Source organism: Lagenorhynchus albirostris, chromosome 6 (assembly GCF_949774975.1).
Source record: "Lagenorhynchus albirostris chromosome 6, mLagAlb1.1, whole genome shotgun sequence".
Classification (NCBI taxonomy): Eukaryota; Metazoa; Chordata; class Mammalia; order Artiodactyla; family Delphinidae; genus Lagenorhynchus; species Lagenorhynchus albirostris.
Genome location: NC_083100.1, coordinates 3,140,017 through 3,167,383, shown reverse-complemented (window position 1 = coordinate 3,167,383; position 27,367 = coordinate 3,140,017). Strand labels below are relative to the sequence as shown.

Sequence of the window (27,367 nt, the reverse complement as noted above, 5' to 3'; positions counted from 1 at the left end):
CTCAAGTCCTAATTTAGTCCCAGGTAGTAGTTCTGTCAGTTAACTGGACTGCCTTACTTCCTTCCCCTCATTCTCTCTTCCCTGCAAGTGCATGTCCTTTACCCATCTTGTTGCGGAAGTCAATTTCGTGTGAATTGATGATGCCTTTGAGATGAAATAAAGCTGTGAGCCTTTTTCCCCTCCGGCCCGTTTTCTCTGATTACAGGGACTTTCCTGCTCCGACTTCGGGCTTCTCAGTCGTGGCCTTGCTCCCAGACCCGTGTCTGCCCAGAATGGAAACCGGGTCTGTCCTCCTCCTTTTCACATCATTCTTCCCTCTTCTTTCCTTCTGTTGTCACTTGAATTGCTGATTAAATGGACGTGGATACTTCAACCTCTTCCATGTGAAGTCCAAAGAGCAAAGCTTAGTAGATGTTTCAATTGGCTTGACTAACTGGCTAAGACTTTCCTCATCCTTTCAAAGCAAATCAAAAATAATTTAAGACCTTATATTTTTTTAAAAAAGGAGTGTAGGAAAAAGGAGGCTCTATTAAATGTATACTTTCAAAAGCTCAAGTCCAAAAAATTGGTCTCTTGGGTCTCTCCTCCTTTTCCAGCAATTGTTCCCCATTTGGGGTTTCCTTTGTTTTTTAAAAACCCCTTTTTCCTCCTGTAAATGTATCCAGGAAGCAATTTGGAAGGCTTTTGTACATAATCTAACTCCTCCGTCTTGGAAAGTGGGGAGAAAGGCGTTCTCCGCTGTGTTTCCTGTTTATACAAGGCCGTCCCCGAGGTGCTTGGCCTTTTTAGCTCCAGGTATAGGAGTCCTGCTCTCGTAGGAGGAGGTCAGAGGCCGAGCTCCAAGAACACGTCACGTTATGGAGGTTGAACTGCCATCTCCCTGCATTGTCGTGTTCCTTGGCGTTGCTGAGTGATTCATCCCTGTTCCTGCATGTTCCCCGACCAGCTCGTGGGCCCCCTGCCCTGGGCTCTCCATGGCCTCTGCCGGTAAACAGGTTATGATGCTCTTTGGAGGTGAGGCTCAGGTCACACGAGCGAGCTGCCCTTGTGTTCCAGCACACCCCGCACAGGCTCTGTCTCCGTTCGGGTGTGGGTTCCCCCGTGCCAGAGACATGCCAGCCCTGGGCAGCTGCAGCCCCTCTACAGCTCCTTTGTATCTTGGAGACTGTCGCGGGATCCTCTGATAGAAGCAAACAGGCTCTTCCTGCCGCACTGTTCCTGTGTATTAACACCCCCAAGTGCTTTCTTCACCCGGGATTTTGAGTCGTGGGTTGGGCTCTTGCTGGTGTCGTTGACGTTGTCACCATTCTGTCTCGCTCCCCGACCCTTTCTTCTAGGAATGCCTGAAAAGAGAGGCCCAGAAAATAGCCAAATTTCAGAGGTTCTGGGGAAGTTCACTATTTTTAAAGCTAGAAATCATCTCATGTTTATTTTCCTTGTAAATGTGGATTTCCATCTATCAGAGTTATTGAAGGCATGGTGCCTTTGTGGACTTCTTTTCCTTATAACAGTTGTACAATAACTTGGCTGTCATGATCACCAAAAGCATCATAATTACCTTGTCACTGTTACTTGTTGCTGTTTTTTCAAGGGTTTAAAAACCTGCCATTTGCTTTCATCCTCCAGCCCTCCTATATGTACGGCGCTGCCCGGCCGGCTGGGAGTTACCGGGTGCGTGTGCTTCCCACAACCCCTTGCCCGCTTCTGCCCACTCCGCCCCTTCCCACCCCCACCCCCGCTCTGCCTAACCGCCCCCCGCCCCCGCCACGGCCCCTCAGCACGCACGCGCGCCTCTCCCCCACCGAACACCTGCTCTGAGTGCGGTGGACTTAACCTGTTTGCAGCCCTTCTGGGGGTGAATTACCCCTTTATGTGGAGCTTACACTTGCAGCCCCCTTTGGCCAGATCTGGGGTTTATTTCTCCCGACAGTTGACAGTAAAGGGGGAAGACACGTGTTTGTATAGGATTGTTAGGCAGAAATAAAGTATTGGCGACATTTACTTAATCTATTGGCAAAAAGAAAGATAGGTTTTTATTGCTTTGGTAACCTTAACAGATATTAATCCATTATGTTATATCATCTTGGAAATTTCCAGTTTTAAATACCAGGTACTTATGCCCTGCAGGAAACTTAAGTATTCAAAGTAGCCACACTCTGATTGTTAATAACTTTCTGAACTTCCATCAGATCTCACACTTATGAATTAGATGTATAACTGGTCCAGCAAACCCGCTGTGTCCTCAAGGAGAAACAGGGGAAATTAAAGTTCCATTCATGGTATTGTAAGCGCCTATTTACCCTCATTTACCCTCAGTGATTGATTACATAGGATTTTCAAGTTAATGAAATGTTCTGTTCTCTAGTTAGCAATTCTTAAAGAATCATAAGATAATTGAGCTATAATCAACATGCTATTTTTATTACAAAGTCACTTCATATTGGAGTAACTTTCTAAGCATCAACTATGAGGATGCCATGAGAAAATCCAGGATATTTGAACTCTCTGCTCGTTTTAAATCTAGATTTACAAGTTTTTACTTAGCAAGGAATATTTTTCAGAGTCATAGATTTAAAGGCGGTTCCACTGCATGCCAGTTGGTTGATAGCAACTGAAACTTCTCTCACTTGGACTTTTGCACGACCCTGTTTTTTTGCTGCACAGCCTTTGCCTGTGGAGGTGGTTTTGAGCCTTTCCTGCATGTCTTCCATCGTGATGTTTTTCAGGACGTGTTCCTGGCATGTGTCACTCTTCCTTAGCTTACATTTCAGTGTTTCCTGGGTGCCGATGGAGAGAGGAAAGGTGCTCTGTCCTGACAGTCTGTTTTCGTCACAGGCGTCTGTGTCGGATGAGAGCAGTCTCGGTGGGGCTCGGCGGAGCAGTGCCTGCGGTTCCCACGCTGTAAGGCACTTTCTGTGTTTCCCGAGCTTTCTGCTGCATGACCCTGGGGTGACTCTCTCAGCACAGCTTCAGCCCTGGGAGATAACTAACCAGAGTGATAGGAAGGAAACACTGTCTCATCCCAGTTTTCCATGGTAATAAGGGTCATGGATAACGTAAGTCATACAGCCTTTGGTGTTAGTTTAATGTCCTCACTCATCAGTTTATGTTGAGGTCAAAGGGAGAAAGATTCATCTTAATTGAGTTTTATCTGCTCTTTCCCTGCAACAAGGGATGAAGTGATCTTATAATAATAAAAGGAGTCAAAGAGTCAAAAGGGAATTCAACAGGCCACAAATTATTCTCACCTCTGGATGATCGAGGAAGATGAACAAATTTAAGGACTAGAATATTACACATAAGGAATTTCCTTTTCCTATTTTGTTGTCCTTTCACCTCTTTGAAGGATTTGAAGTGATAGGGTTTCTCAATAAAGGTGTAGTAGTTGTACAAGAAATACTTGTTGAATGAAAAAGATGAGTGAAGGATAAAGGAAAACAAAATGGGCTGGGCCCATGGAAGTGCGGAAACTGGTTGACCTGTCCTGAGGATCAGCTGACTGGGCTTTGGACCCAGTCAGCCCTCCCCAGGGGCGGATGCTTCTGCGTCCTGAGGCTCCTGCACAAATCCTAGGAAGATGCATCCACGCCCCACATGAACGACGATGGCTGAGGAAATACTTGAAAGTGCTTTTATAATTTTGCTTTCGGAAGTCATTGACTACTTAATCAATTGGTTAAATGATCCAGCTTTATGATTTATTATGTTTCTCCAGCCATGAATATTCAGGAATTCTTAGGCAGTAAGCCAGGGTAGCCTACAGGTTTCTTCAGAATGTAGTTTTTGTAAATATTAATTATAATAATTGATGTAACATGAGTTTTTAAAAATTTTTATTGGGGTGTAGTTGATTTACAGTGTTGTGTTAGTTTTAGGTGTACAGCAAAGTGAATCAGTTATACATATACATGTATCCACTCTTTTTTAGATTCTTTTCCCATATAGGCCATTACAGAGTATTGAGCAGAGTTCTCTGTGCTCTACAGTAGGTCCGTGTTAGTTATCTGTTTTATACGTAGTCGTGTGTATGTGTCAGTCCCACGTAGCATGAGTTTCTGTCGACATCTAATTGAACACTTGCATTGAACAATTTTATATTGCATAAAATTTTAATGCAGTGGAACCCGCTATATTGTCTTTTTCCAAGTTCTTAAATATTTTTGTAGGCCCTTAAAAAGCTCATAAACCATACCTAATGGATGAAATAGCTCAGGCCCATAGGACGGATAAAATGCAACTAAATGATTTTGTTTTATCAGTAAGAGGCAGCAGCCTAACTCTTTAAGAGACTGGATCTTCCCAAGCACCAAAGCAGAACTTCTAATGTCTGGCGGGATGTACGTCTCCTAGATTCTCTTTAAATGTTGCCTCTGTAGATGGACTTTTTCAAGTAGCCGATTGCTGACCTTCTGGGCCCTGTGACTGGCATCGCTGATTGCTCTTTTGTGTAGCAGTTACTTGGTGCTTTAAACCCTTCTGTAGGAACTGCCTGGGCGGTATGGCTTTAGGGAGTTAGGAGGTAAAAGGTCTTCTTGTCCCGACAGCAGAATGCCTAAAATAGGGCTCACGTCCCCCGTCTCACACCAGGCTGAAGAAATAAAAGAGAATCAAAAGATTTTTTTTTTTTCTGCACCTAACACCACACTCTCTTGCAGAAGGAGCACAGCATGCGTTTGCTGGATTACATGGGACAAATTGAACCCTGGGATAAAATCCCTCAGAAGAGATCTCTGGGCCATCAGCTCAGTGCCAGCCACCGATCAGCAGGCCTGGCGGGAGGGAAGGCCCGCTGACCCCTCATCCCTTCCCACCTCTGCCCCACCCCCAGCCCTCAGGATAGCCCTGCCAGGGGATGTGGAGCTCCCCGCGCCCAGGAATGCTATCTCCCCAGGCTCTCTCTGCAGCTAGGAGCTGTGGCCGCCGACAAATACACACACAAAAATGTGAGGACGCTGCGCCTTGGGAGTCCCTCCTGTCCTGCCCTGCAGTACTGAGAGCTGGGTCCAGGCTGGCCCCAGGCCTGCCCAGGACAGTCCTGAGCCCTCTTTCAAAGACATGTCCCCGTCTCCATTCTCCCAAGAAATTAGCCTCAGACACAGTGTGTGTTTACAATTAAAGGACTAATTACAGTTACGGTTAAATGATTAAATGACTAGTTCTTGAAAGTAGAACGGTTTTGCTTCAAAACCTTTCTATTCTGTACCTTCCTTACCATTCGTAAGCTGTGTGCATGTTGTAGGAAGGACTCTTGGCCGTGTGTGAAGTGACCTTCTTAGTTCTGACCCTCTGGGAAGCGGTCATCACCACCGATGCCAGCTGGTCCAGGAGCCGTGAGAGTTGTTTCTAGCAGAAAGTGACAGCTTGAGAAAAGCCCAGCTTGTATTCTCTTGCATAATCCTCAGAACCTGTGTGGTCAGTGTCTCTACTTCATGACATAGATGACATGTAACTTTCTCAAGCTCTCGTGGCCGATAAGAGATGGACCCTGGACTCAGATCTTGCTATTGAATAACTTACTTCAGCCCACATTAGCCACGCTGACTCTAAAGTATGGGCGACTCCAAAGGTGCCACATGGACCACAGTGACACAGACTTTACACTGATTCTTTTCCGCATGATCAAGTCAGATCGGATGATTTGAGACTCAGGAGTTGGGGAAACCTGGGTCAGAGATAAACCTTATTGACAACAACCTGTCATATCTCAGCACCATAAAGCAGGACTCGAGTGACATAGGATACAGTAGGATTTGTCTACAGGAGGAAGTTTTCCTCTCTCTTGTATCAGCAAACCCAAAGGCGAAATACTTCTGCTTTAAAGTGCTGACGTTAGGTGTTTTCCTTTATTTTGAACAATAAAGCTAAAAGGTGAGGCTGGCAATGCCGGTAGATTTCTTGTATGTGCGATACATGGCAGTGATTCTTACACACAGTGTACGTACAGCTGTATTATCTGTGCATCAGAAACAGCATCTTGCACCTAAGTGTAAATACACAATAAATATTTATCCAACATAGGAATGAGTCCAGGCAAGATGGGTCTGGGGAATTTGCTCATCTTGACCAAGGCTGTTAACAGCCTAAACTTGAAATGGTTCATTCAACAAGTATTTCTCAAGTACCTACTGTGTGCCAGGCCTCCTCTGGTCGCTGGGGATTCAGCAGGGAACAAAATAGACACAGACTGTGCCCTGGGGAATTCTCTGCCCTGGGGAATTCCTCTCTGGTGGAAAAACAGGCAAACTAAACGATGGTATTTACGATAAGGACCGTGAGCGCCCCTGAAGTTTTGTGGCCCCATAATTTGCAGTAGGAATGATGCCTGCGGGCCTCCAGGGGGCCTGGGGGCAGGGAGTGGGCAGTCAGCACAGGCCTCGCAGGCCAGCTTCTCAGTCTGCCGGTGCCTGTGGTCCTAAATGGTGTTCGAGTTCCGCCTCCCCTCCCACCCTCCCCCCGCCCTGCCTCGTTCAAGAGGAAGGTAAGATTTTCTTTTTAAGGTCTCATGAACCGCTTTTATGATACTTTTTAAGATATGTACATACTTTTTTTCTTAACGTCTTTATTGGAGTATAATTGCTTTACAATGTTGTGTTAGCTTCTGCTGTATAGCAAAGTGACTTGTAGTGAGGTGGATGGACTTAGAGACTATCATACAGAGTGAAGTAAGTCAGAAAGAGAAAAACAAATACCATATGCTAACGCATATGTATGGAATGTAAAAAAAATGGTTCTGAAGAACCTAGAGGCAGGACAGGAATAAAGACGCAGATGTAGAGAATGGACTTGAGGACACGGGGCAGGCTTAAGGGGAAGCTGGGACGAAGTGAGAGAGTGGCATGGACATATAGACACTACCAAACGAAAAATAGATAGCTAGTGGGAAGCAGCTGCGTAGCACAGGGAGATCAGCTCGGTGCTTTGTGACCACCTAGAGAGGTGGGATGGAGGGGTGGGAGGGAGATGCAAGAGGGAGGGGATATGGGGTATATGTACACATATAGGAAGGTAAGATTTTGTTGTTGTTATTGTTGTTAAACTGAAAATGCATTTAGGCCTATCACAAATGTGAATACAAATCAAAGTTAAGGGCATAGCCTCCAGATACACGAGTTGCTGGTGCTTTCCTTTACTAGAAGAGAGGAAGTTTAGGTAGATGGGTAGACAGACAGATGTACACGCAGGCCACCAGACAGAAGGTCCTGCGGCACTTTAAAAAGCCTTGCCTGATTTTGTATTAACCCTAAATCTTATTTTGTATTCACTTGCAAAGATAGTAGAGAGGCAAACTTTTGCATTGCCCTGAAGCCGGCCCCACTTGTCCCGGTCTTCAGTTTCTGTGCCGGCAGGCAGCTCACGTTCTCAAGACCTGTCTCTTGCACATCGTGGAGGCTTTTCAGCGCAGAAACTAGGTGTCCTCCACACCCCAGCTGAACAGATGCTCTGTGTTACTTTCTTCCTACTAACCAAGAATTCTGTGTTTTTTGATAGTGTGATTAAGTTTTGTGTTCTGAGTGGCCACATGTCGAATGCTGGGAAGACACAACCTCCTTTCCCAGGGCCGGCCAGCGGCCGCACTAACCTCTCCTTCCCTTCTGGGCTGCGCCTGGCTGGCCTCACAGCTAACCGGAGCCTTTGTCTCGTGGCCTCCGTCCTCCTTGCATCTTCGCTGACCTGTTCCTTTGTTTCCATCTGCGTGTCCCGCGGCCAGCTGGGTGGGCAGCCCTCGGAGCACAGCGGCCACTTCAAGTCCAGCTCCCGCAGCTCCTCAAGAGGCAGCTCGGCGCGGGCCAGCCCAGTGGTGAGTGGGCCTCTCGCCCTTGCTGCTGTCCACTTCCTCCCTTCCCCCCCCCCTTGGACCCTTCAGTCCTCTGTCCCGTAAGAAGACCCCTCCACCTCCAAACGCCTGAACCGGGAGAAAGTAGGAAGGCTTTCCATGATTTATTTCAGGTCTAAGCAAAAGCAGGATTGGGGAGGATGCTTCCAAATTTAGAAAATGACTATTCAGTGAGCTCAGAATTGCACTGCTCAGTTTGCAAAGGACCATCTAGGAAGCTGCTGACAGCGCTGAAGAGATGGGGGTCTCACTGGGAGACGGGAACTTTGCGCAGTGCGGGAGAAATGTAGCCATGTGCCTGGATGTGTTGTTTTTATGATTTAAAAATTTGAAGGCTCTTTTTGTATTTGTCCCAGTTAGTTTATTTTTTTTTAATTGGGGTGTAGTTGATTTACAGTGTTGTGTTAGTTTTAGATGTACAGCAAAGTGAATCAGTTATACATACACATGTATCCACTCTTTCTTAGATTCTTTTTCCATATAGGCCATTGAGAAGAGTTCCCTGTGCTACACAGTAGGCCTTATTAGTTAGCTATTTTATGTGTAATAGTTTGTGTATGTCAGTCCCAATCTCCCAATTTACCCCTCCTACCCCTCCCCCTACTTCCCCCCTGGTAACCATAAGTTTGTTTTCTACATCTGTGACTCAATTTCTGTTTTGTAAGTAAGTTCATTTGTACCATTCTTTTAGATTGAAGGGTTCACTTTTTTTTTTTTTTTTTTTTTTTTTTTTTGTGGTACGCGGGCCTCTCACTGTTGCGGCCTCTCCCGTTGCGGAGCACAGGCTCCGGACGCGCAGGCCCAGCAGCCATGGCTCACGGGCCCAGCCGCTCCGCGGCATGTGGGATCCTCCCGGACCGGGGCACGAACCCGTGTCCCCTGCATCGGCAGGCGGACTCTCAGCCACTGCGCCACCAGAGAAGCCCCTGAAGGGTTCACTTTTAAACATTTTGTTTGGAACATTATCTGTTATTGGAGCCCAACAGTTTTTTAGGGTAAAGTATCGGCCTGCGAGTGCCACGGCATCTCTAGCTCTGTTCCATCCCCCACTGTCCCGTTGGTCCTCTGTTCAGTGCCTGTGAAACAAACGACAGAGCTGCTCTCCTGTTTGTCACCCGGCCTGAGATGACCCAAGTTCTGCTTCAGAAAGCAAGGGGTCCTGCTACCTAGTCTCCATCATTTAAGTCTCATTATTGTGTGTTTTTCCCATGGTCCTTGGAATTTTAGACAGTTTCACCGCATCTGATGCTTTGTATGAGGCAACTGTATTGTTCTCTTGACCATAAGGGATTGGCAGAGCACATCTGCCTAGGGGACATTTGGGATGGGGGGGCTGACACAATGACCAGGGAAGGACGTCCAGTGGACAGGGGCTGGGCCGTGTGCTGAGCGGTGTGCATGCCAGCCCTGCACCACGGGGGCTGCCACACCGAGGGCCAGGACCCCTCCTCATAGACCCTGGGCAGAAGAAGGCAAAGATGGGCGAGGTTGAACTTGGAGCTTGACTGTGGTTTGTAACTCACTTACACCACACCACAGTTAGACGCATCGATGTCTAAAATTCAGGAAGTGTTCCTGGTCATCAGAGAAGAGGCCATGGGGCTGAGTCGCCCACTTGCACACGTGCACCCATGGGGTGCTGCTGATTTGCTTTTAAAATTAGATGCAGCCTTTTAAAGCCAGGAGGCTTCACACCAAATGCAGACGTCTGCTTCCCCTGGCGACGCAAACAAAGGAATGGATCCCTTTTGCAGACTGAGCCCGTATTGCTGAATCGGGGGCCTCAGTCCCCCCACACGCCTGCCCTGCTTTCCCCGACTCCAAGGCCAAGGCCAGAGCCATTCGTCACTGGGCTTGCCCGGATGCTCTCCTGCTAGTAGAGAAATGTTCTCTCCGCCGTTTACACATCGAGGGTGAGAAAACAAAAGATAGATGAGGCAAGCGAGTATTAGAGCAGGAGAGCCTGTTTCCCTGTGGAATTGAAAGCTGCCCCCCTCGCCCCCCAGCAATGAGGGTAATAGGAGAAGCCGCTTCCTGACCGCACTGGGGTGGGGCAGGAAACGTGGCATGGCGGACACCCCACAAAGTCCACTGCTTACTGCTCCAGCCAGGACCCGTCAAGCAGGGACGGTAAGATATCCAGCTGTTCCGTATCACGTACGTTCAGTGTTCAAAACCTGGCGCGTCGCTTCTTCCGCACGTGGCGGACGGGACTGAAGCGCAGCGTTTGTGAGCTGAGGGATCCCTGCGCCGAGGTGAGCAGCGCCCGTCTGCGCGGGCCTGCCTGCCTGCCTCCGCCTTCAAGCCCTTGCTTGCGTGTTTCCGACGGAAGTCATCGGTGTTTTCCCATGATAGACCCGACGCGGAGAGCCGCCCGTTCTCAGGCATGATGCTCGCTCTCTGGCGCTCACTTTGGGGAACACGAAAGTTCACGGTCGACAGAAGAAGCTGAGGCCTGACCCCTCCTGGGCTCCCTGCCTGGCGCAGCTCAGGCGAAGCAGGGAACTGTGCGCCCGTGATGGTCTGATGTCTTTGGGTTTATTCGGGCGTCAGAATGAAGTCTCAGCCTAGCAACATGTCTAGTTCCCCGGATGGAAGAGACTGAAACCAGATATGAATTCCCCTGTCATCTGCTTCCTAAATCTGACAACAGTTTACTCCCACAAAATGGGTTTAGTGGACACAAGAGAGGTGAGCGTTCATCGTGCCCGTGTCCCTGGGGCCTGAGGACGAGAGGCGGGGGTCTCTTGGTAACTGGGGAGCCTGGCAAGACCTCTGCCACCGTCCCTTGGTCCCTGGAGAGCCCTGGGTTTGCAAGACTCCCAGGGGCTTGACTGGGCTGATTTTTCAGTTCATTACACTCAGGTCATCACTTCCGTCTCCTTTCTCCCCTGACCCAGCTGCTCATTGACGAAGGTCGGCTGACTCAGGCTGGCACGGTTAGTGAGCAGAGGTCAGCATCCGGGCGCCCGCGCGGGTATGCGGCGTCAGAGCTGAGGACGCGTCCGGGTGTGGCCCTCAGGAGGCAGAGACACCTGTGTGCCGCGCGGGGCACTTCCACGCAGTTATGGTGGCTCCTGGTCACCTGAAGGATAGAGCACAGGCAGCATTCCTGGCCTCTGCAGAGGGTCTGGAGGACAGAGCTGAGTGAGCCCTCTGCTCTGTGCTTCCAAACCGCAGTCCTCTTCCACGGAATCTGCCCCATTTCTCTTTTCTGAGCCTGCACAGTCACACCACTGGAAGGGGCTGGGAGTTTGCATTTTGGGCTTGCGAGACGAACAGTGTAAGTGGATGCATTTGGCCTTGTTGACTGGAAAGAGGCCAGGAAACTTGTGCTCAGACTCCCCTGGTCCTCCTGCCTGGGAGGGAGGCCTGCAGGGACAGGCGGTGCCCAGGGAGAGGCCCGTGGGGTGAGTGATCCTCCCCGCCTGGCTTCTCAGAAGGACGCAGAGCAGAAAGGGGGAGTTCCAAGACCCAGGTTAAGATGTCACAGCTCTCATTCCTGACTGGGGACACCTGGCCAGGCACGTAGACTTCCTGAACTCCACCTGGAAAGACGAGTAATGATATGCTTGAAAACCAAAAACAAGAAAAGATTTGGGTTGATAACCTGCTTCTCCTGGGCGAGTTTTCCAGGGCTGTTTATCGAATGTCCACTATGGCTCGGGGAGAATGATCCCGCCTGGTGATCCATCAGGAATATGGTTCCAGGGGGTGGTACGGGTGAGGGCAGGGGGCAGGGGCCTCTCCGGGAGGAAGTAGGAGCCGGGGCAGGGGCAGCCCTGGGAGGCTCTGGGTGTGGGATGTAGGCTGGTGCCCCAGGGGACGGGCAAGTGGAGCATTGCCCAAGAACAAAAGTAACCAGAATGAGGGAAAACGATAGCTTGCCCCACTTTGAGAAAATAAAGGTACCTCAGCATCCAAAGACGTGAAGTGTGCCCCACCCCCTGGATCCTCCAGCCTCGTGGGTAGCAGAGAGGGTGCCCGCCCCATCTCAGAAGGGCATACACTATGGGACCTCATCTCATTTTTCACGTTCTGTAGCTGAGCCCTATTTTCTTCTCCAGAACCTTCCTGTTGAGGAAGTTGGGGTCCGTTCATTCAGCCAGTGTTTATCGAATGTTCTAGACACAGGGCTGCAGTGGTGAAGGGACACACCTGCTCCCCTCACAGACCTCAGCAAATGGGCGCAATACAGTATAGAACTCAGAGCACGGGCTCGAAGGAAAGAGGCAGGATGCTTCCAGGGAGCTGGACTCGGGAGTCTGGGTAATCCAGGCCCGGAGAACAGCCCGGCAGAGGGCCTCGCCTGGAGGGCCCGACGCAGCTGTGTCACCCAGGCCTCAGAACCCAGCGAACCTGCCGGGTCACGGAAGCACCGGTCGGGGTGTCCTGCGTGGCGCCCAGGTTCACGCGCCAGTGTGTTTTCAGAGAAGCATTGGTGGTGAACAGGAATCTCAGCCCCATCTGAGTTAGAAAAACAAAAGACTGTAATGACTCATGTTTTGTGTCGTGTGGAGAGGTGGAAGCAGGAACCAGGTGGAAAAACAGGTCTTGAATTATAAATACAAGAGTTCAAGGACCAGTCATTCAGGATGAGGTCAATATTGTCGGATTTAAACCAGAAATGTCCATTCTCATGGTAGCCTCCACTGCTGTTTATATCTGAAGGAAAATTACCCTTAAAATGGGTGTTTTCTGAGCAGCGTTCAGTACTGTCAGTTGGTTTCTCGAGAGGGACCCCGTGATGACACTGCTTCCATGATCCCGTTTCCCATCTGGGGCTTGGGGCACCATGAGGAAAAGTCCCTTTGTCCCTGGCCCCCTTGCTAGGGTCTTCCCACGCCCACCTACTGTACTCTGTCTCGAGGAAGGTGGGCAAGCCAGGTGGTGATACGGAAAACTTGGAATTTGAAACCTCACCAGACATTATATTTAAGTGAGCCTAAATAGTGTGCTCATTTAGACACGATTTTAGAAGGTTGGAATTAACAAAATATTTAACGTGCTACGTTAAGCGTTTGTTTCTGAAAGGAAGAATTGCCATAATTTAAAAGTTCACAGAATTTGTTTGGAAGTGACTACCTCCCGTAGATTTTAAAAGATACCTTTTTATACACTCCATTGTCATTATAAAATACTGGTTTGCATGTTTCATAAGGCTGTTACTATAAAGTTTTCACACTGACCTAAAACGTTTAGTATTGCTCGGTAAATGAGGGTAAGAAGGCTAACAGGCTGCAAGGTCTGTGGTGCTGCCGCCCTTCCTCGGATAAGAAGGCGATGTCCACGAGGTCCTGTGGCTCGTCCCGGGTCCCGTGCTGCCGTGGGCTGCAGCGTGTTGGGACACGTGTGGTCCACGGCATGCCCTGGGTCACGTCATGCAGCAGAAACGACAGTGTTTAAAACCCTTCCATCTATTCTGTTTCTTTGTATATTATTTTCAGAGATAAAGTACTATGCTTTATGTCAAATTAAACTCACCGTCAGGGTTACTTATCTGTTCCTTTGTTAGGGGCAGTGAGGGGTGCCCTGCCTGACCAAGGCTCCCTGGGCCGGTCCCACTCCGTTCGACGCAGGTTGCCATCTAGTGGCATCCGGTGGGGCTGCAATGGCTCCATGCTGCTGCAGGGCTTTTCTCCCTCCATCCCTCCCTTCCTCTTGCCTTGCCTTCCTTCTTTCCTTTCCTTCCTTCCTTCTGTTTTATTGAAATATAGTTGATTTACAATGTTGTGTTAATTTCTGCTGTACAGAAAAGTGATTGTTATACATATATATATTCTTTTTCATATTCTTTTCCATTATGGTTTATCACAGGATATTAAATATAGTTCAGTTCCCTGCGCTATACAGTAGGACCTTGTTGTTTATCCATTCGATATATAATAGTTTGCATCTGCTAATCCCAAACTCCCAATCCGTCCCTCCCCCAACCAAAACTGCACCACTTTCCATGGGGCTCCGCGTACTTCTTAGGTTGCAGGAAGGCTGGCAGATACACGTGTCCCTTGTCATTCAGAAAACAGACAAACGTCAGTCACCCTGATACGTAAAATACAGATTGGAAACAATAGTCAAGCATAGATTGGCTATAACTGTCATTGAGAGCTTAATTTTTCCCTCCGTGGTCTCTACTTAAAAACACATCCAGAATTTTCACATTCTGAGTTCGTTATCTATTTCAGAACAAAGGCTTTTTTCAAACTACTTTTAAACTAAAGAGAAAGCTATGGTTTTAGGGCTTTTTCTCCCTTATTTGGTGTTTTGCAAATTACAAAAGCAGTGTGTGTGTTTATGGTGAAACAATGCAGAACAAAGCTATGCTAAAGGCCCCCAGGAAACCAGTGCTTTGCGGTCTGGTGTATAGTTCTCATCTTTCTCACAAGAAATACTACAAAAAAGAAAGTGGGGTCCTCATTTTATGGGCACGGATATCTTTGTAGGTGAACATAGGATTTCTGGAGCTTCATTTCTCTGGGCAATATTTATCTATTGCTGAGGAACAGTCAGGAAAGACACTATTTAAACTGCAGAGCAAAACAGCAACAGGCTTCTCACGGTAGCTTGATGGTCTGTTCAACTGAATCTTCTCTTTCCACCAACAGTTAAAATACCCTCTTTATTTTCATCTCATTAATATTTGTTCTGCAAACTAACTTATTCTAGGGAATAAAGGCCTTGTGTCCAGGAGATCTAATGAATGGATTCTGCAGCAGAGCAAGTGCTGGACAGTAACGTTTCCTTCGTAAATTTTCAGGAATATTTGTATTCCCAAGTGGAGAGGAGACCCACACTTGAAATGCTAAAATCTTCCTCATGACTCAGAACATCGGTCGGGGGCTCCCTGGCGCTTTGCCAGGGAGGATGAGATAGAACCATCTTAATCGTGGGCCACCTACAGATGTTCCAGAATATCTAGTTAGGCTGGTGTGACATGCACATCTGGAAAAATATAAATATATAAGTTTACACACGCTAAACGCACGTGCCAACAAATGGCAGGCGGTGTGTGACATGGTAGTGAGTGAGCTGCCTTTATCTAACAGGCTGTGACTGCCACATCGAGTGAAAAAGGATGCACGTGGCCAAGAGTGTCTGGAAATCTCCTGTCCTTGGAGGCCAGCCGGCTGTGGCCCAGTGGAGAGGAGAGTCCTCTGGGCGGAGGCAACGCCAGAATCCAAAGCCCCACCCGCCCACGGGCTTATTTAGCAAAAGCTGGGAGTGAGGCCAGCGCGGGGCATCCCGCTGGCCTGGGGGCTGCAGCTCCTTCACGCCCTCTCCTCAGGACAAGAAGGAGACTGGTTAGCCGAGAGTAGAAAGTTCTTGCTGAAGCCCCAGATGTGAGCTGGGTGCGTGAGAACAGATGCAGTGGATTTGGGAGGCAGATCCGGGGGCAAAGTTGGATCTGTCAAGCAGAAGAGCCTTGAGCTCGACTCTCCTGAGCTCAGAGCTGGTTTCAGAAGTTGCCTTCTTTTGAATTAATCAAGTATTTTGTACGATTCCATCTGATCCCCTTGGTCGGCTGTTAGCTCTCACGCTTTGCTGTGTTATTCTAGCGGTTACTTCAGGCGTCCTGCCCTTGGAAAGCAGGTTTGAGGAGCGTGAAGGAGAGAAGGTGGCAGTCAGTGAGCCTTCTTGGTGGGGGACAGGATGGGGAGGATGTGGGCATCCAGCCCAGCACGGGCCCAGGGTGGGCAGAGGACAGGAAGTGCTCGTCTTCACAGGAAGTCACCGCCATTACGGCATCCCGATCTGTGCTTAGCGCCTGCACCCACATGCCCCGTGCATGACGGCGATGCGGGCAGTTGACCTGTTCACGAGCTGCTCTGTGGTGGCCTTTGACCCAGACCCGTTAGGATTTGTCCACCTGCAGTCTGGGTGGTCTGTGGCGTAAACAGTCAAGGGTGACTGCAGGGTCCCAGCTCACTCACGAGGTCTCCTGGATCAAAGGTGTGATCCCACCCGTCACGGGCATCTTCAGTTGACTCCCTGGCCATCAAATTTAGGAACCTCTGAGCTACAGGAGGTGGGATTGGAGGCATGATGGGAAAATCCAGAGAGTCTGGAGACAACTTGGTGCAGGGTTCTCTCGCCCTCTGGGACCTTTCCCATGGACTTTCGGAAAGGAGCTCTCAATGTGCCAAAAAAAAAAAGAAGAAAAAAAAAAAAAAGAAGAGAAAGTTGGCCTTTCGTTGGATGCTAAGCAAAAAAGAAATAGCACCAGTGCAGCCTCAGACTGTTGACCCCAACAGACCCTCACAGGGCAGGGGTCTCCCATAGGGTTGAAGCAGATGTGCTGTCTTGGGGCTCCACAGGCTGCTGGGGTTCCCGCAGAGACCCCTGCTTGCAGGAGGGAAAAGAGAGGATTCAGAGACAGTCCAAACAGGAAAGATTTTGAAAAGCCAAATTCTTGGGGTCCCCCTTTTCACCCAGCAAATTCTCCTGTACCGTCACCCACCCCCAGCCAGCTCCCCACATCTGGGTGTCTGTCTCAAAATGTTTACACTAGACTTTTCACGTTGACTCAGTTACTCAGAAGCAGTGGGAAAGCTGCAGTTGTGGCTCCACTGCTTTCTCTTGCTTTGGAGACCAAGTGTAGTGAGAGTCAAAATTAAAACTGTGTGGTTGCATCTTCCAGCCCCCAGAATGCTGGTCATATTCTCACGTTCCGATCATAGTAATTGTGGTGGGTGAACGAGGCTGGGGCCTGTCCTGACCCACACTGTGTCCTGCACACATGTAGAAACTGGTCAAGTCATCCTGTTCAGTTCATTCACAAATCATCTTCCTGTGGAAGTTGTGAAAGTTGAAAAACCACACGGTGAAATTCAACCAGGCTCACTGAGCTGCCCGTGGGCCACCGCTGTGACACCGGCGTATCCGAGAGTCTCATGGCAAAGGAGTGTTTAAAATCACAGAGGGGGGGAAGATCCCACATGCCGCGGAGCGGCTGGGCCCGTGAGCCGTGGCCACTGAGCCTGCGCGTCCGGAGCCTGTGCTCCGCAACGGGAGAGGCCACAACAGTGAGAGGCCCACATGATGCAAAAAATAAAAAAATAAAATCACAAAGGAAGCTGATGCTTTATTTTATTATTATCTTACCCCCTAAATCCAGATTCTCCGTTTAATGCTTTTAAGTATTTAATATTTATCCATTTTCCTCTCCAGGTTGAAGAGAGACCAGAAAAAGACTTCACGGAGAAGGTAAGGAATTTCTGTAGAGCTTTATATTGTGTCATCTATAAACCACGAGGGTCCCGAAAATTATGGATGAAACTAACAAGAAAATATATTGCTTGATCTTTAATAAAGAATTTCACCATGGAGTGAACAGGACTAGTGGGTGGCTCACCAGGCAACACAAAACCTTTGGGGTCCCCGGGGGCGGGGGTCACTTCCAGTGTGCATGTTAAACCTGCAGAACGGTGAAGGAATTCACGATGGGCCCAGCCATGGAGCTTACGGTTACTCCAGACAAACCCTGAGCGTCCGTGAGGCCCCTCGAGATGAACCTCTTTTTCTTGCTCACCATAAACCCACCGAAGATATTGCAGTTTGGAACCTGAGTTCAAGTAAAGGTACCATCCTCGTAGACTGAGAAATAATCCTGGTTTGGGCTGAAATCCCATTTGCTCTTGCCACTTTGCAGGGGTCTCGGGGGCTGCCTGGCCTGTCTGCAGCCACACTGGCCTCCCTGGGTGGGACTTCCTCTCGAAGGGGCAGCGGGGACACCTCCATCTCCATTGACACTGAGGCCTCCATTAGGGAAATCAAGGTAAGACCCTCTACTTACGCGTGACCTAGGGAAACCTTCTGTGAAAATCAGTCTTCAAGTAAAGTAGGATTTAATTTGTGAAGTTCCAGCTCTTTCTTCTCCATCTGGTCTCCCCTCCCTCCCATTAAGCTTGGTGTTCTAGTAACAGTAGGGCCCGGCCCGGTTCTTGTTCTGCAAGGAGCCGCCCCTGACTTCCCCACCCCGGTAGGGCCAGCACACCTGCGCTGGGATCCCTCAGCTCCCCGGGCACACCTGGGCGAGACCCCTCACCACGCTGCCCTGAGGTGCTCAGCCACCTCTGTACGCAGAGCAGAAGTGGACATTCCGCCCACAGCACTGGAAGGCGCTGGACAAGGATCACTCGCTGCCCCCGACAGTACCACCCTGCCCTTCGCGCATCCCCACCCTCTGCCTGCAGCGTGCCCTTCCTTTCCCTTTGTCATATGCGTAGTATGCCTTCAGTAGACCCCATCATGGTATTTTACTGATTTTTCCTTCTCCCACTAGTCTGTGGACACTGTTCTCTGTTACATCCTCAACACTGAGTGTGTGACAGACAAATGGGCCTCTGCTTGTTAAAGTAACTAGGGACGTTGCATCTGAAATGGAGACTGTGCAGAGGGGAGGCTGAATCACCAGACCTCGTGTCCTCTGGAGAGAGCACCAAGGGCAGGGAGGCTCTTCCGGGGCACCAAGGGCAGGGAGGCTCTTCCGGGTCAGGTTTGGCTTCATTTAGGGACGAGCTTTCTAGTAATGAAAACTGGTGAAAGGGAACCAGCTTCCATTGGTGCTACCTGAACAGACGGATGGCATTTGCCAGGGAGGCCAGAGAAGAGCTTAAGCATCAGGGCCGGTGGGACTAGGTCCCCCTGCAGACGCCTTCCAACTCCTGTGCTTTATAAGAACAATGTTTTGACTTCTGTTCCTGAAATGTCCCTCCCTGTGTGGTCCCTCGGCCTCCTGCAGCCCTTTGGTCATCCTTTCCCGCCTTGAAGTGGAGTTGGCTGCAGTCGTAATCTGCATCTGGTCTTGGGGTTGTGAGCATGACTCAGTCGTTCAGTAAGGATTTATTGCAACTCCAGCTCACGCCAGACACCAGCCCCTGGGAATGTGGCGGTGAACAAGACGGGAAAGTAGAGTCCTTGGGCTCTGTAAGGGCAGGGACAAGGCTTTGCTGATTTCTGTCTTCCGTATCTTACTGTGTGTAGCACAGAGCAGAACTCAGAGAGCTTGAAAGAATTGTTAAGTATGAGTAAGTTAACCTGTTCCATTTTCAGAAGCTCATTTTATAAAACTGCGTAAAAATATTTGAAGCCACATACCTTTGATAAAATTGTGTGAAAATATCATATGAGATACACCTAATTTTCATCTTTGTAGTGTTGAAATTCATCTTATTTTCCTTTTAACACTTAAAAAAGTTAAACGAAGATCGCTGCTCCAACTACTCAAATAAGGAAACCGCCCAGAAGTAGAAAAGAATCAGAGAATCGCCTCTCCTTCCTTGTGGTCTCTGTCCATTTTTCCCTTTGACATCATTTGCGTTTTTTGCCATTTCCCCCAGGAGCTCAATGAGTTAAAGGACCAGATTCAGGATGTAGAAGGCAAATACATGCAGGGATTGAAGGAGATGAAGGTACCGGCTTACGGAAGTGTGGACTCACGATATTAACCCAGCTTAACTTTAAAAAATCCTACAGAAGACATTCAGACTGCATGCTCACTCTAAAGAGGCCGCAGACTGTAGACCTCAAAGTGGCAGGAATGCTGGTAGCACGGGTGTGTGTGCTCAGGGTTTTCCCAAAGGCAGCTTTGAAACCAAGACTCGAAAATTGTAACTCCTCATTAGCAAATGTTACTAACATGTTTCCTGGTGCATGTCTTGGACTCACCTCCCCACCACACCTGGCTTAAAACCAGTTTCTCATTTCCCACAGAAGCATACCCTACACTTGAAGAAGGGTTTTTGGTTTTCTTCACTTTCCGCAGTCCTTACGTACAAGGAGGGCTTCAACTTAATTTGCTTCTCAAAACACCTGATGTCTCCCGATAAGGAAGTTCTGTTGCTGTGCTTTTGAAACACACAAACTATTTGCATACTGCGCCATTTTACTAATGGAAGCAATGTCTGAATGTGTATCTTCTTGGATTTATTTGAGTAAATAACACGGTACTCGTAGCAAGTGGAATTACTGCATTGTGCCGACCAGGAAGTTGAGTTGCCAGGCTCCGTGAAGTGAGGTGGGGCATCGGGGACTTTATTCTCTGGCTTCTCAGGGCAGCTCGGGCAGCTCATGAGTCTAGCAAGGGATGGTAACTCTGTTCCTTCCTTTTCAGCTCCTGAGAAAGTACCCCCAAGCCAGTCTGAGTTCGGTATCCCAGGGGTGCCAAATCCCATGACTAATCAGTTTCCTATTTGTCACCGCTCTTTAAAAGGGGGGAAAATTAAGATTCTGGCTTTCAACTCCTACTGGAGTTGGAAAGAGAGCCATGGAACAGCGCAGGAATCACTGGTCCCACCTGAAATCCTTGCCCTGGTTTGCAAGTGCAGGCGAGAGCAGCGCTGGTCTCCGCAGAGCCTCCTGGTAGCACCTGACACACGCCCGACCCGCCAGTGCCCGCCTTTCTGTAGCTCAGGGTCCTTTGCACCTGGGATGCTGCTCTGTGTTCTCCCAGAGTCGTCTCCCGCTGGTCTGTGCTTCGGGGTCCACACGCTGCTGTCCCCTGGGGCCTGCCCTGCCGGTGTGGGAGCCCCGGGGTTGAGGGGGGCATGTTTACTTTGCAGGCCTCTTTCCCTGGTTGTCTTTTCAAAGGAATGAGCTTTGTCTCTCCAGGACCTACCCAGTGAGGCCTGTGTACCTTGTTGAGTTTTCCTATGGGTTGAACATGTGAACTTCCACTTAAGCCTTTCCTGGTTCATAAGCCCCAGTGGGGACAGTGGGCCGCTGGCGGCAGGTGTTCTACTCCCCCTCCCCAGCACTGGCTCTGTCCCAGGTTCTGGTCACGTGTCTTGAGTGGTTACTTCAGACACCTGTACAGCGGGCTACAGAATCAGATTCCCACAGCCAGGGCTCTGCTGCCTCTGTGACCGGAGCCCCTTCCACCCAGCGTCCCCCTTGTCCTGATGACTGGAAGTTATCTTCACGGCTACACACAGTTAATAACTAATTTCCTGAGTCATGAGAATCGGAACAAATTGAAAAGGGAGACTTTGGGGACATTTCAAATTGCCATGTGTTTCTTCTTCTGATTCATTTGCTCCCAGAAAAAAAGTCTAAATTTAGGGCTGCGTTTTTGGAGGTTTTGTTAAAAATACTGAACTAATCTGTGTTTCTGTTTCCTTACTACAATTTCGAAAACATGACCTATTTTCTGCAGGACTCACTAGCAGAAGTTGAAGAAAAATATAAGAAGGCCATGGTTTCCAACGCTCAGCTAGACAATGAGAAGACAAACTTTATGTACCAGGTCGATACGCTAAAGGACATGATGCTGGAGCTTGAAGAGCAGCTGGCTGAGTCCAGGCGGCAGTACGAGGAGAAAACCAAAGTATGTGCTAGTGCGAGAAAGAAGGGTGGAGTGTATATATATGTAAATGCTATATGTAAGGACGGGAGAATATATAGATATATAAATGGTGTATGTAAGGATGGTAGAATATATATATAAATGATATATGTAAGAATGGGAGAATATACAAGTAAATGGTATATGTAAGAATGGGAGAATATATATATACACAGGCATATGTATATAAATGGTACATGTAATTATTGTAGACTATATATATAAATGGTATGTATAAGGATGGGAGGATATACACACGGTATAGGTAAGAATGGTAGAATATGTGTGTGTGTGTATGTATATATATTTGGTATATGATATCTACACGTTATACATGTGTATGTATATATTTGCGTGTGTGTGTTTTTTTAAAAAACAATAGTTCTCCACTTGCCCTGGAAGCCCAAACATATAAGAATAAGAATACCATGCTCTTTGCTGAGGGACTTGCAATATTGGTATGCACAATTTCAATATGTAAACTAGAGACAATTCTACTAGGAGGACATTTGTGTGTTTTGCATATAAGGTAAAATCATAACCATGAAAAAACCTGCCTACAAAAGACCCAGCATGCTTGGACAAAGCACAATTAGATGCTGCAAGATTTTCCTGTTAATATACATTTCTTCATTCTTATTTTGTTATCTCAACACCAGAGAGAAATAGTTACAAGTATCAAGGATTTTAAGAAAATTATATTCATTTGTTTTCTGCTGATTGGGAAAAGACATGGTTCCTCCACTTGAGAATTAAAAACCTTCATTAACCTCAGAAAAGGGTAGAATCTTATTTGGGCTTTCATGAAGAACCACTGGAATTAATATGTTAACTTACGTTATCAACAAAAAGCATGAGCATATGTTGAAATTAATGACAGTAGGCTGATTTGGTGAAGGCTGGGCTTAGCTGTTCTTTGTGAGACAGCAAGGAATACTTGTTTTTCATATTTTAAGGAATTAGCTGGTTTTTCAAATCCTAGAATATTATCCAATTTTTCAGAGTTGCTGAGATAAATAGAAAATTTAATTTGTGAGTGTCATTATCTTTTTTCTTCCTAACTAGCTATATCCTCTAAATCCCAAGGGTTGAAGCCAAATACCATAACAACTCAGGGGCCTCCTTCTTTCCCTACTGTAGTTGAGTTAGAAGCTAAAGAAGAATTTTGTCCATGAAGTTCCTGGTAACTGAACTCTGAAACAAAGGAGAAACTTTTCATGAGACCTGATGTCATGAAAGCTTTCTTTGAAACTAATTCATAATTTAGGAGCAGAGAGCGTATTCTGAACCCACTTGGGTGGAACAGTACTGTAATGCCTTCTAAATTACTCCTAGAATGCCCTCATTTAGGCATCAGGAAGTAGACCGAGAAGCCCCAAATCTAGTTCCAGAGAAATGGGGTGATCCTGGAATGTTGACCCAAGGTGGGGACCATGGGCGAAGCAAAGCCCGACAGACATGTCTTTGTCACAGCTAGGAGGGTCCAGTCACCCCCAGACTTCAGAAAGTGGGTGAGCACATGATGCCAGGATGAGCTAAGGTCAAATCCCTTCTAAAATAACTGGTCACGAATTGAGGGAAGGTGTTCCCTGCTGTTCCCTAAACTGCTGGCAGCTAGGTGGGTACCACACCATCGTCAGGGACTGCGCTGCTGTGCTGTGCTGAGTGGGAGACGAGAGGAGCGTGTTGCCCGGTTGCAGGGATGAGTCTCATGCAGGGAAGGGTTGGACTGGGGGAGCGGCTTTGTGCTGACAAGGGCTTTGCTTCCCCCGCCTGTTTCTGTTTTGTCTCTGAGGTACAGAGCTGGCCGCCTACTGTTAGTGAGATAAACTTGCCAAGGTAGACCATCCCTTTTTGCCCCAAAGAGTATTCATCGGCATATTTCAAACTCAGGGATGATTTTATTACCACTCTTTGCAAAGCTGCCTCCTCCAGGCCTTCAGCAGACAGCTTGGGGGCCTTCCCAGGGCACGGCTTACCTGTAAAGAAATCGGGTCATACTGTCAGCTGTGCCAACTCCTCAGGTTAATTTTTTTTTTTGAATTTTTGAATTTTATTTTATTTATTTTTTTATACAGCAGTTTCTTATTAGTCATCCATTTTATACATATTAGTGTATACATGTCAATCCCAATCTCCCAGTTCATCCCACACCACACACACCCCCGCCCCTTTCCCCCCTTGGTGTCCATATGTTTGTCCTCAGGTTAATTTTACAGTAGATCGTAGGGTTGTCTTCTAGAAAATCCAGAGAAACTGGTTCATGTTGTTAAAAAGGCCTTGAGGGCTTCCCTGGTGGCACAGTGGTTAAGAATCTGCCTGCCAATGCAGGGGACACAGGTTTGAGCCCTGGGCCGGGAAGATCCCACATGTAGCAGAGCAACTAAGCCTGTGCGCCACAACTACTGAGCCTGCACTCTACAGCCCGCGAGCCACAACTACTGAGCCCCTGTGCCACAACTACTGAGCCTGCGCACCTAGAGCCCGTGCTCTGCAACAAGAGAAGCCACCACGATGAGAAACCGGCGCACCACAATGAAGAGTAGCCCCTGCTCGCCACAACTAGAGAAAGCCCGTCGCAGCAACGAAGGCCCGTGCACAGCCAAAAATAAAAACAAAAAAAATAAATAAATTTATTTTTAAAAAAGGCCTTGAAAACTGTGATGACATGGCAACAGGTAATTTGTTCCAGGTAAAGGTAAATCATAAGAACGTGAACTAGAGTGACAGAAAAATGTGATTCCACTGGAACTTGAACGTTCTTCTCCTCCCTTATAGGAATTTGAAAGGGAAAAGCATGCCCACAGTATCCTCCAGTTTCAGTTTGCTGAGGTGAAAGAGGCCCTGAAGCAAAGAGAAGAAATGCTTGAGGTGAGTAGTTTTTCCCGTTCTTCTTTTCTGTTCTTTTTTTCTCTTTGTGTGTGACTTACGAGCATCTTGCTGGGTCATGACTAAAGCTACCAGTTTTCTTGAAAATTGAGTTTAGGCGAATTCTCTATGCCTCGTTTGAGGAGACAGTTCCTTTTATTAGTGAAGATTCTCATTCTTTGGTGATTTTGTGTTTGTTTGAGGAGGTGTGGCAGACCGAATAATGCCCCCCAAGATGCCCATGTCTTAATCCCTGGAACTGTGACTATGTCACCTTACTCAGACAAAGGGACTTTGCAGATGTGATTAAGTTAAGGACCTTGTGATGGGAGATTATCCTGTATCATCTGTATGGACCCACAGTGATCCAAAGGGTCCTTGCAAGAAGGAGGCAGGAAAGTCAAAGGCAGCATAGGAGATGTGACCACGGGGGCAGAGGTCAGAGCCACGTGAGGAAGGGGCCACAGACCAAGGACTGTGGGCACATCGAGGAACTAAAAAATGGCGGAAATAGATTCTCCCCTGCCCCAAGCCTCCAGAAAAGAGCCCAGGCCTGCCTGTGCCTTGGGGACACCACAAGACTCATTTTGAACTTCTGAGCGCCAGAACTGTAAGAGAATAAGTTTGTGTTGTTCTAAAGCCACTGAATTTGTGACAATTTGTTACAGCGACAAAAAGAAACTAATACAGACTTGACTTTTTACTTTTTTAATTTGGTTAGAACTCTAGTGCCTGTAAGTGAGAAGTTCACTCCAGCTGGGAGCTGGGGAAAAGGACAAGGATAAAGTCCCTGCATCCTGAGAACGAACTCGGGATCAGTGAGAAAAAATGGTGCCGGGACCGCCAGGGGCGCCTGCTGGCTCAGGGGTTGTCTACACTGCAGAGTTGCTTCCCGTTTAACCCTGTATCTGCTTTCTTTCTATCTGTTCCTATTCTTCAGGAAATCCGACAGCTACAGCAGAAACAGGCGAGTTATATCAGGGAGATTTCTGATCTTCAGGAAACAGTAGAATGGAAAGACAAAAAGATAGGGGTAGGATTCTCAAGTCTTTGCAATCGGTTCAAGTGGGCAGTCTGCTTAGCAAATTGAATGCTTTCAGAATCTTTGGTTTGCAAAAAGGCTTGTATGAGTTTGCATGTGACCCCCGTGGGACACAAAACGAATAAAAGAGAGACTACATGAACTTACCCAAATTGACATTAACTCCACATTGGAAGTGGACTTCCAATGTGGAGATTCTCCTTTGGTCAGCATTCCCGGGCTCCCTGCCTGCCTGTGAGCAGCGGGCGGCACAGAGATCAGAGGAGTGAGGAACCCGCTGGGCGGGTCCACGCGTGGAGGCTCAGACCTCCTGGAATCCCCTATCCCGTGTTGCCTGGGCTTTTTCTCCAAGGGCTTTGAGGAAGCTGCAAGGTGGCAGGTGCTGTGCCTCACGCATCCCCACCTTGAGCCTCCCCAGGGAGATGTCAGCTGCTCTCGCTCCACAGGGAAAGAAGAGGCAGCCCATCTGCATTTAGGAGTGACGAGTAGGGAGCAAAGAACACGCTTACTAAAGTGACAGCTGTGCTCCGCGATGCCAAATGGCTTCCCAAACACGGCGACTCACTCCCCACGGCTCTGATAGCAATCTCTAGATGTTGAAGCGAACGTCAGCGCCTTTACAGCGTGCAGCTGCACCTTGCCTTCACTCTGATACGCTCACCAACGCTTAAGATCTCGTGTGCATGTCTGTGTGTGCGTTGCGTTTGCCTCAGGACCACTTTACGTTCATCTGTGACAACAAACACCGAGAATCAACGTACAAAAACAGTCTAAATTACTAAAATAGTTGTCACTGGGGGTTTGTAAACATTTCTTCTTTTCCTTTATTTATCCTTCATTTAAATGGGTGCATGGCTTCTGTTCCTTCTCCAACTATGCCGTGAAACTGCAGACTAAGCCAGGAGAGGGTGTAAAGCAGAGAGCATCCTTCAGAACGTTAATGTCTCTCAGGGAGCATGCACAGTGACATTTCTTGGCTGGCGTAAACTGAGTGCAGAGCTTAACACTGCATTGTGTTTGTATCTTTAAGCATAGTCTATCGAATGCCCTGCCGGTGTTAGCCTTTTACATAGTAGAAGCCTCCTTCCTAGTCCTGCTTCTGAAGTCGTCTGCTCACCTGTGCGAATCTTCTCTCTCTTTGCTCCGCTACACACTCAGGCATTAGAGAGGCAGAAAGAGTTCTTTGATTCCATAAGGAGTGAACGAGACGATCTTAGAGAAGAAGTAGTCGTGCTGAAAGAGGAATTAAAGGTATGAAGCCAAAGTACAGTTTTTAAAAATCCAGGCGACAACAGCAAATTCCAGGATTCTCAAGGACGAATGTGTGTGGATAGTGGTGTTCATTGATTTTATGTCGTTGATTTTAGTTCTGTTAATAAAATCAAATCGTGGGTTAACTGACCCCCAAAGAGACATGTGAAGTCAGTGTAGATTCCGTGGGGTGTGCCTATTGTCTTTAGATGTTTATAGGCATATCTGATCTTGGAAGCAACTCTGATTTCCAAGAATTTTTTTGATAGGCTGTCTAAATTTTTTTCTCAAACTCACCAGTAAATTCTCCAGGACATTACTCCAAGTTAGAGAGTGTATTTCTTTCTTATATTAAAGTCTCGAACATAAGGACCTCTGTAGCTGGACAGTGGCGTGGCTGACGCTAGTTAGACGTGGAGACCCCGTGGATGGTAGGAAAGTTCTGTCTGGGCCATGTCAAGGGGTCTTCAGCTGCTGGCTGGAAACTGAGTAAAATAAACCAACGGGCAGCAGCGGGGGTCAGAGCCCTGGGTAGACTCTCGGCACCATAGAAGGTGGTGTTGAGTCTAGGGGGTATGGCCACGGGCTGGCGCGTGCGTCGCCAATGGAAACATCCACGTCAGCTACTTATAATGAAGGGTCAAGGCCAGAGCAGTAAGCCGGCAGGGAACAGGCTTAGAGCTCACATTCGCAGTGCTGCTTCTAGCCAGGGTGTGAGTACAGGGTTGGGAATTCCTCCAAGCAGAAGAGAAAGAGCTATGGGCGGCAGGAGCGGGTAAGGGAGGGGGTGATCCCGGGTGAGGGGGGGCGTCCTGGCGTTGTGAAGCGTCGCCGGGTTTAAAGTGTTTTGCTGTGTAGTGAGCACGAATTGTATTTCTTTCGAATGTCACAAACCTTCCATCCAAGTTTGATCATTCCTCTCAGAACACGTACATATTTCTTTATCTCTGTCCTTTTAAAGAGCACAGCCGGGGTGTTAGAGGTAAGGACCACTCTATAGTGGTTTGCTCGCTGCTCTGCTTCCTGGCAG

General features: G+C 48.1%; 1 protein-coding gene across 37 annotated transcripts in view; it reads left to right on the top strand.

Moving 5' to 3' along the window:
* The window catches only part of LRRFIP1 (LRR binding FLII interacting protein 1), a 142,324-nt gene that overhangs the window by 98,482 nt on the left and 16,475 nt on the right, over window positions 1–27,367 (top strand). For 9 of the 37 annotated variants that reach the window (XM_060151760.1, XM_060151733.1, XM_060151728.1 and 6 more), the window contains 11 exons: window positions 206–283; window positions 1,627–1,671; window positions 2,836–2,901; window positions 7,709–7,798; window positions 17,003–17,038; window positions 17,484–17,609; window positions 19,174–19,245; window positions 20,988–21,158; window positions 23,955–24,047; window positions 24,985–25,077; window positions 26,245–26,337. In XM_060151760.1, coding sequence (XP_060007743.1) covers window positions 206–283; window positions 1,627–1,671; window positions 2,836–2,901; window positions 7,709–7,798; window positions 17,003–17,038; window positions 17,484–17,609; window positions 19,174–19,245; window positions 20,988–21,158; window positions 23,955–24,047; window positions 24,985–25,077; window positions 26,245–26,337 — 963 coding nt within the window. The remainder of the gene's footprint in view (window positions 1–205; window positions 284–1,626; window positions 1,672–2,835; window positions 2,902–7,708; window positions 7,799–17,002; window positions 17,039–17,483; window positions 17,610–19,173; window positions 19,246–20,987; window positions 21,159–23,954; window positions 24,048–24,984; window positions 25,078–26,244; window positions 26,338–27,367) is intronic. The other 28 variants (XM_060151751.1, XM_060151750.1, XM_060151748.1 and 25 more) reach the window with 11 other exon arrangements.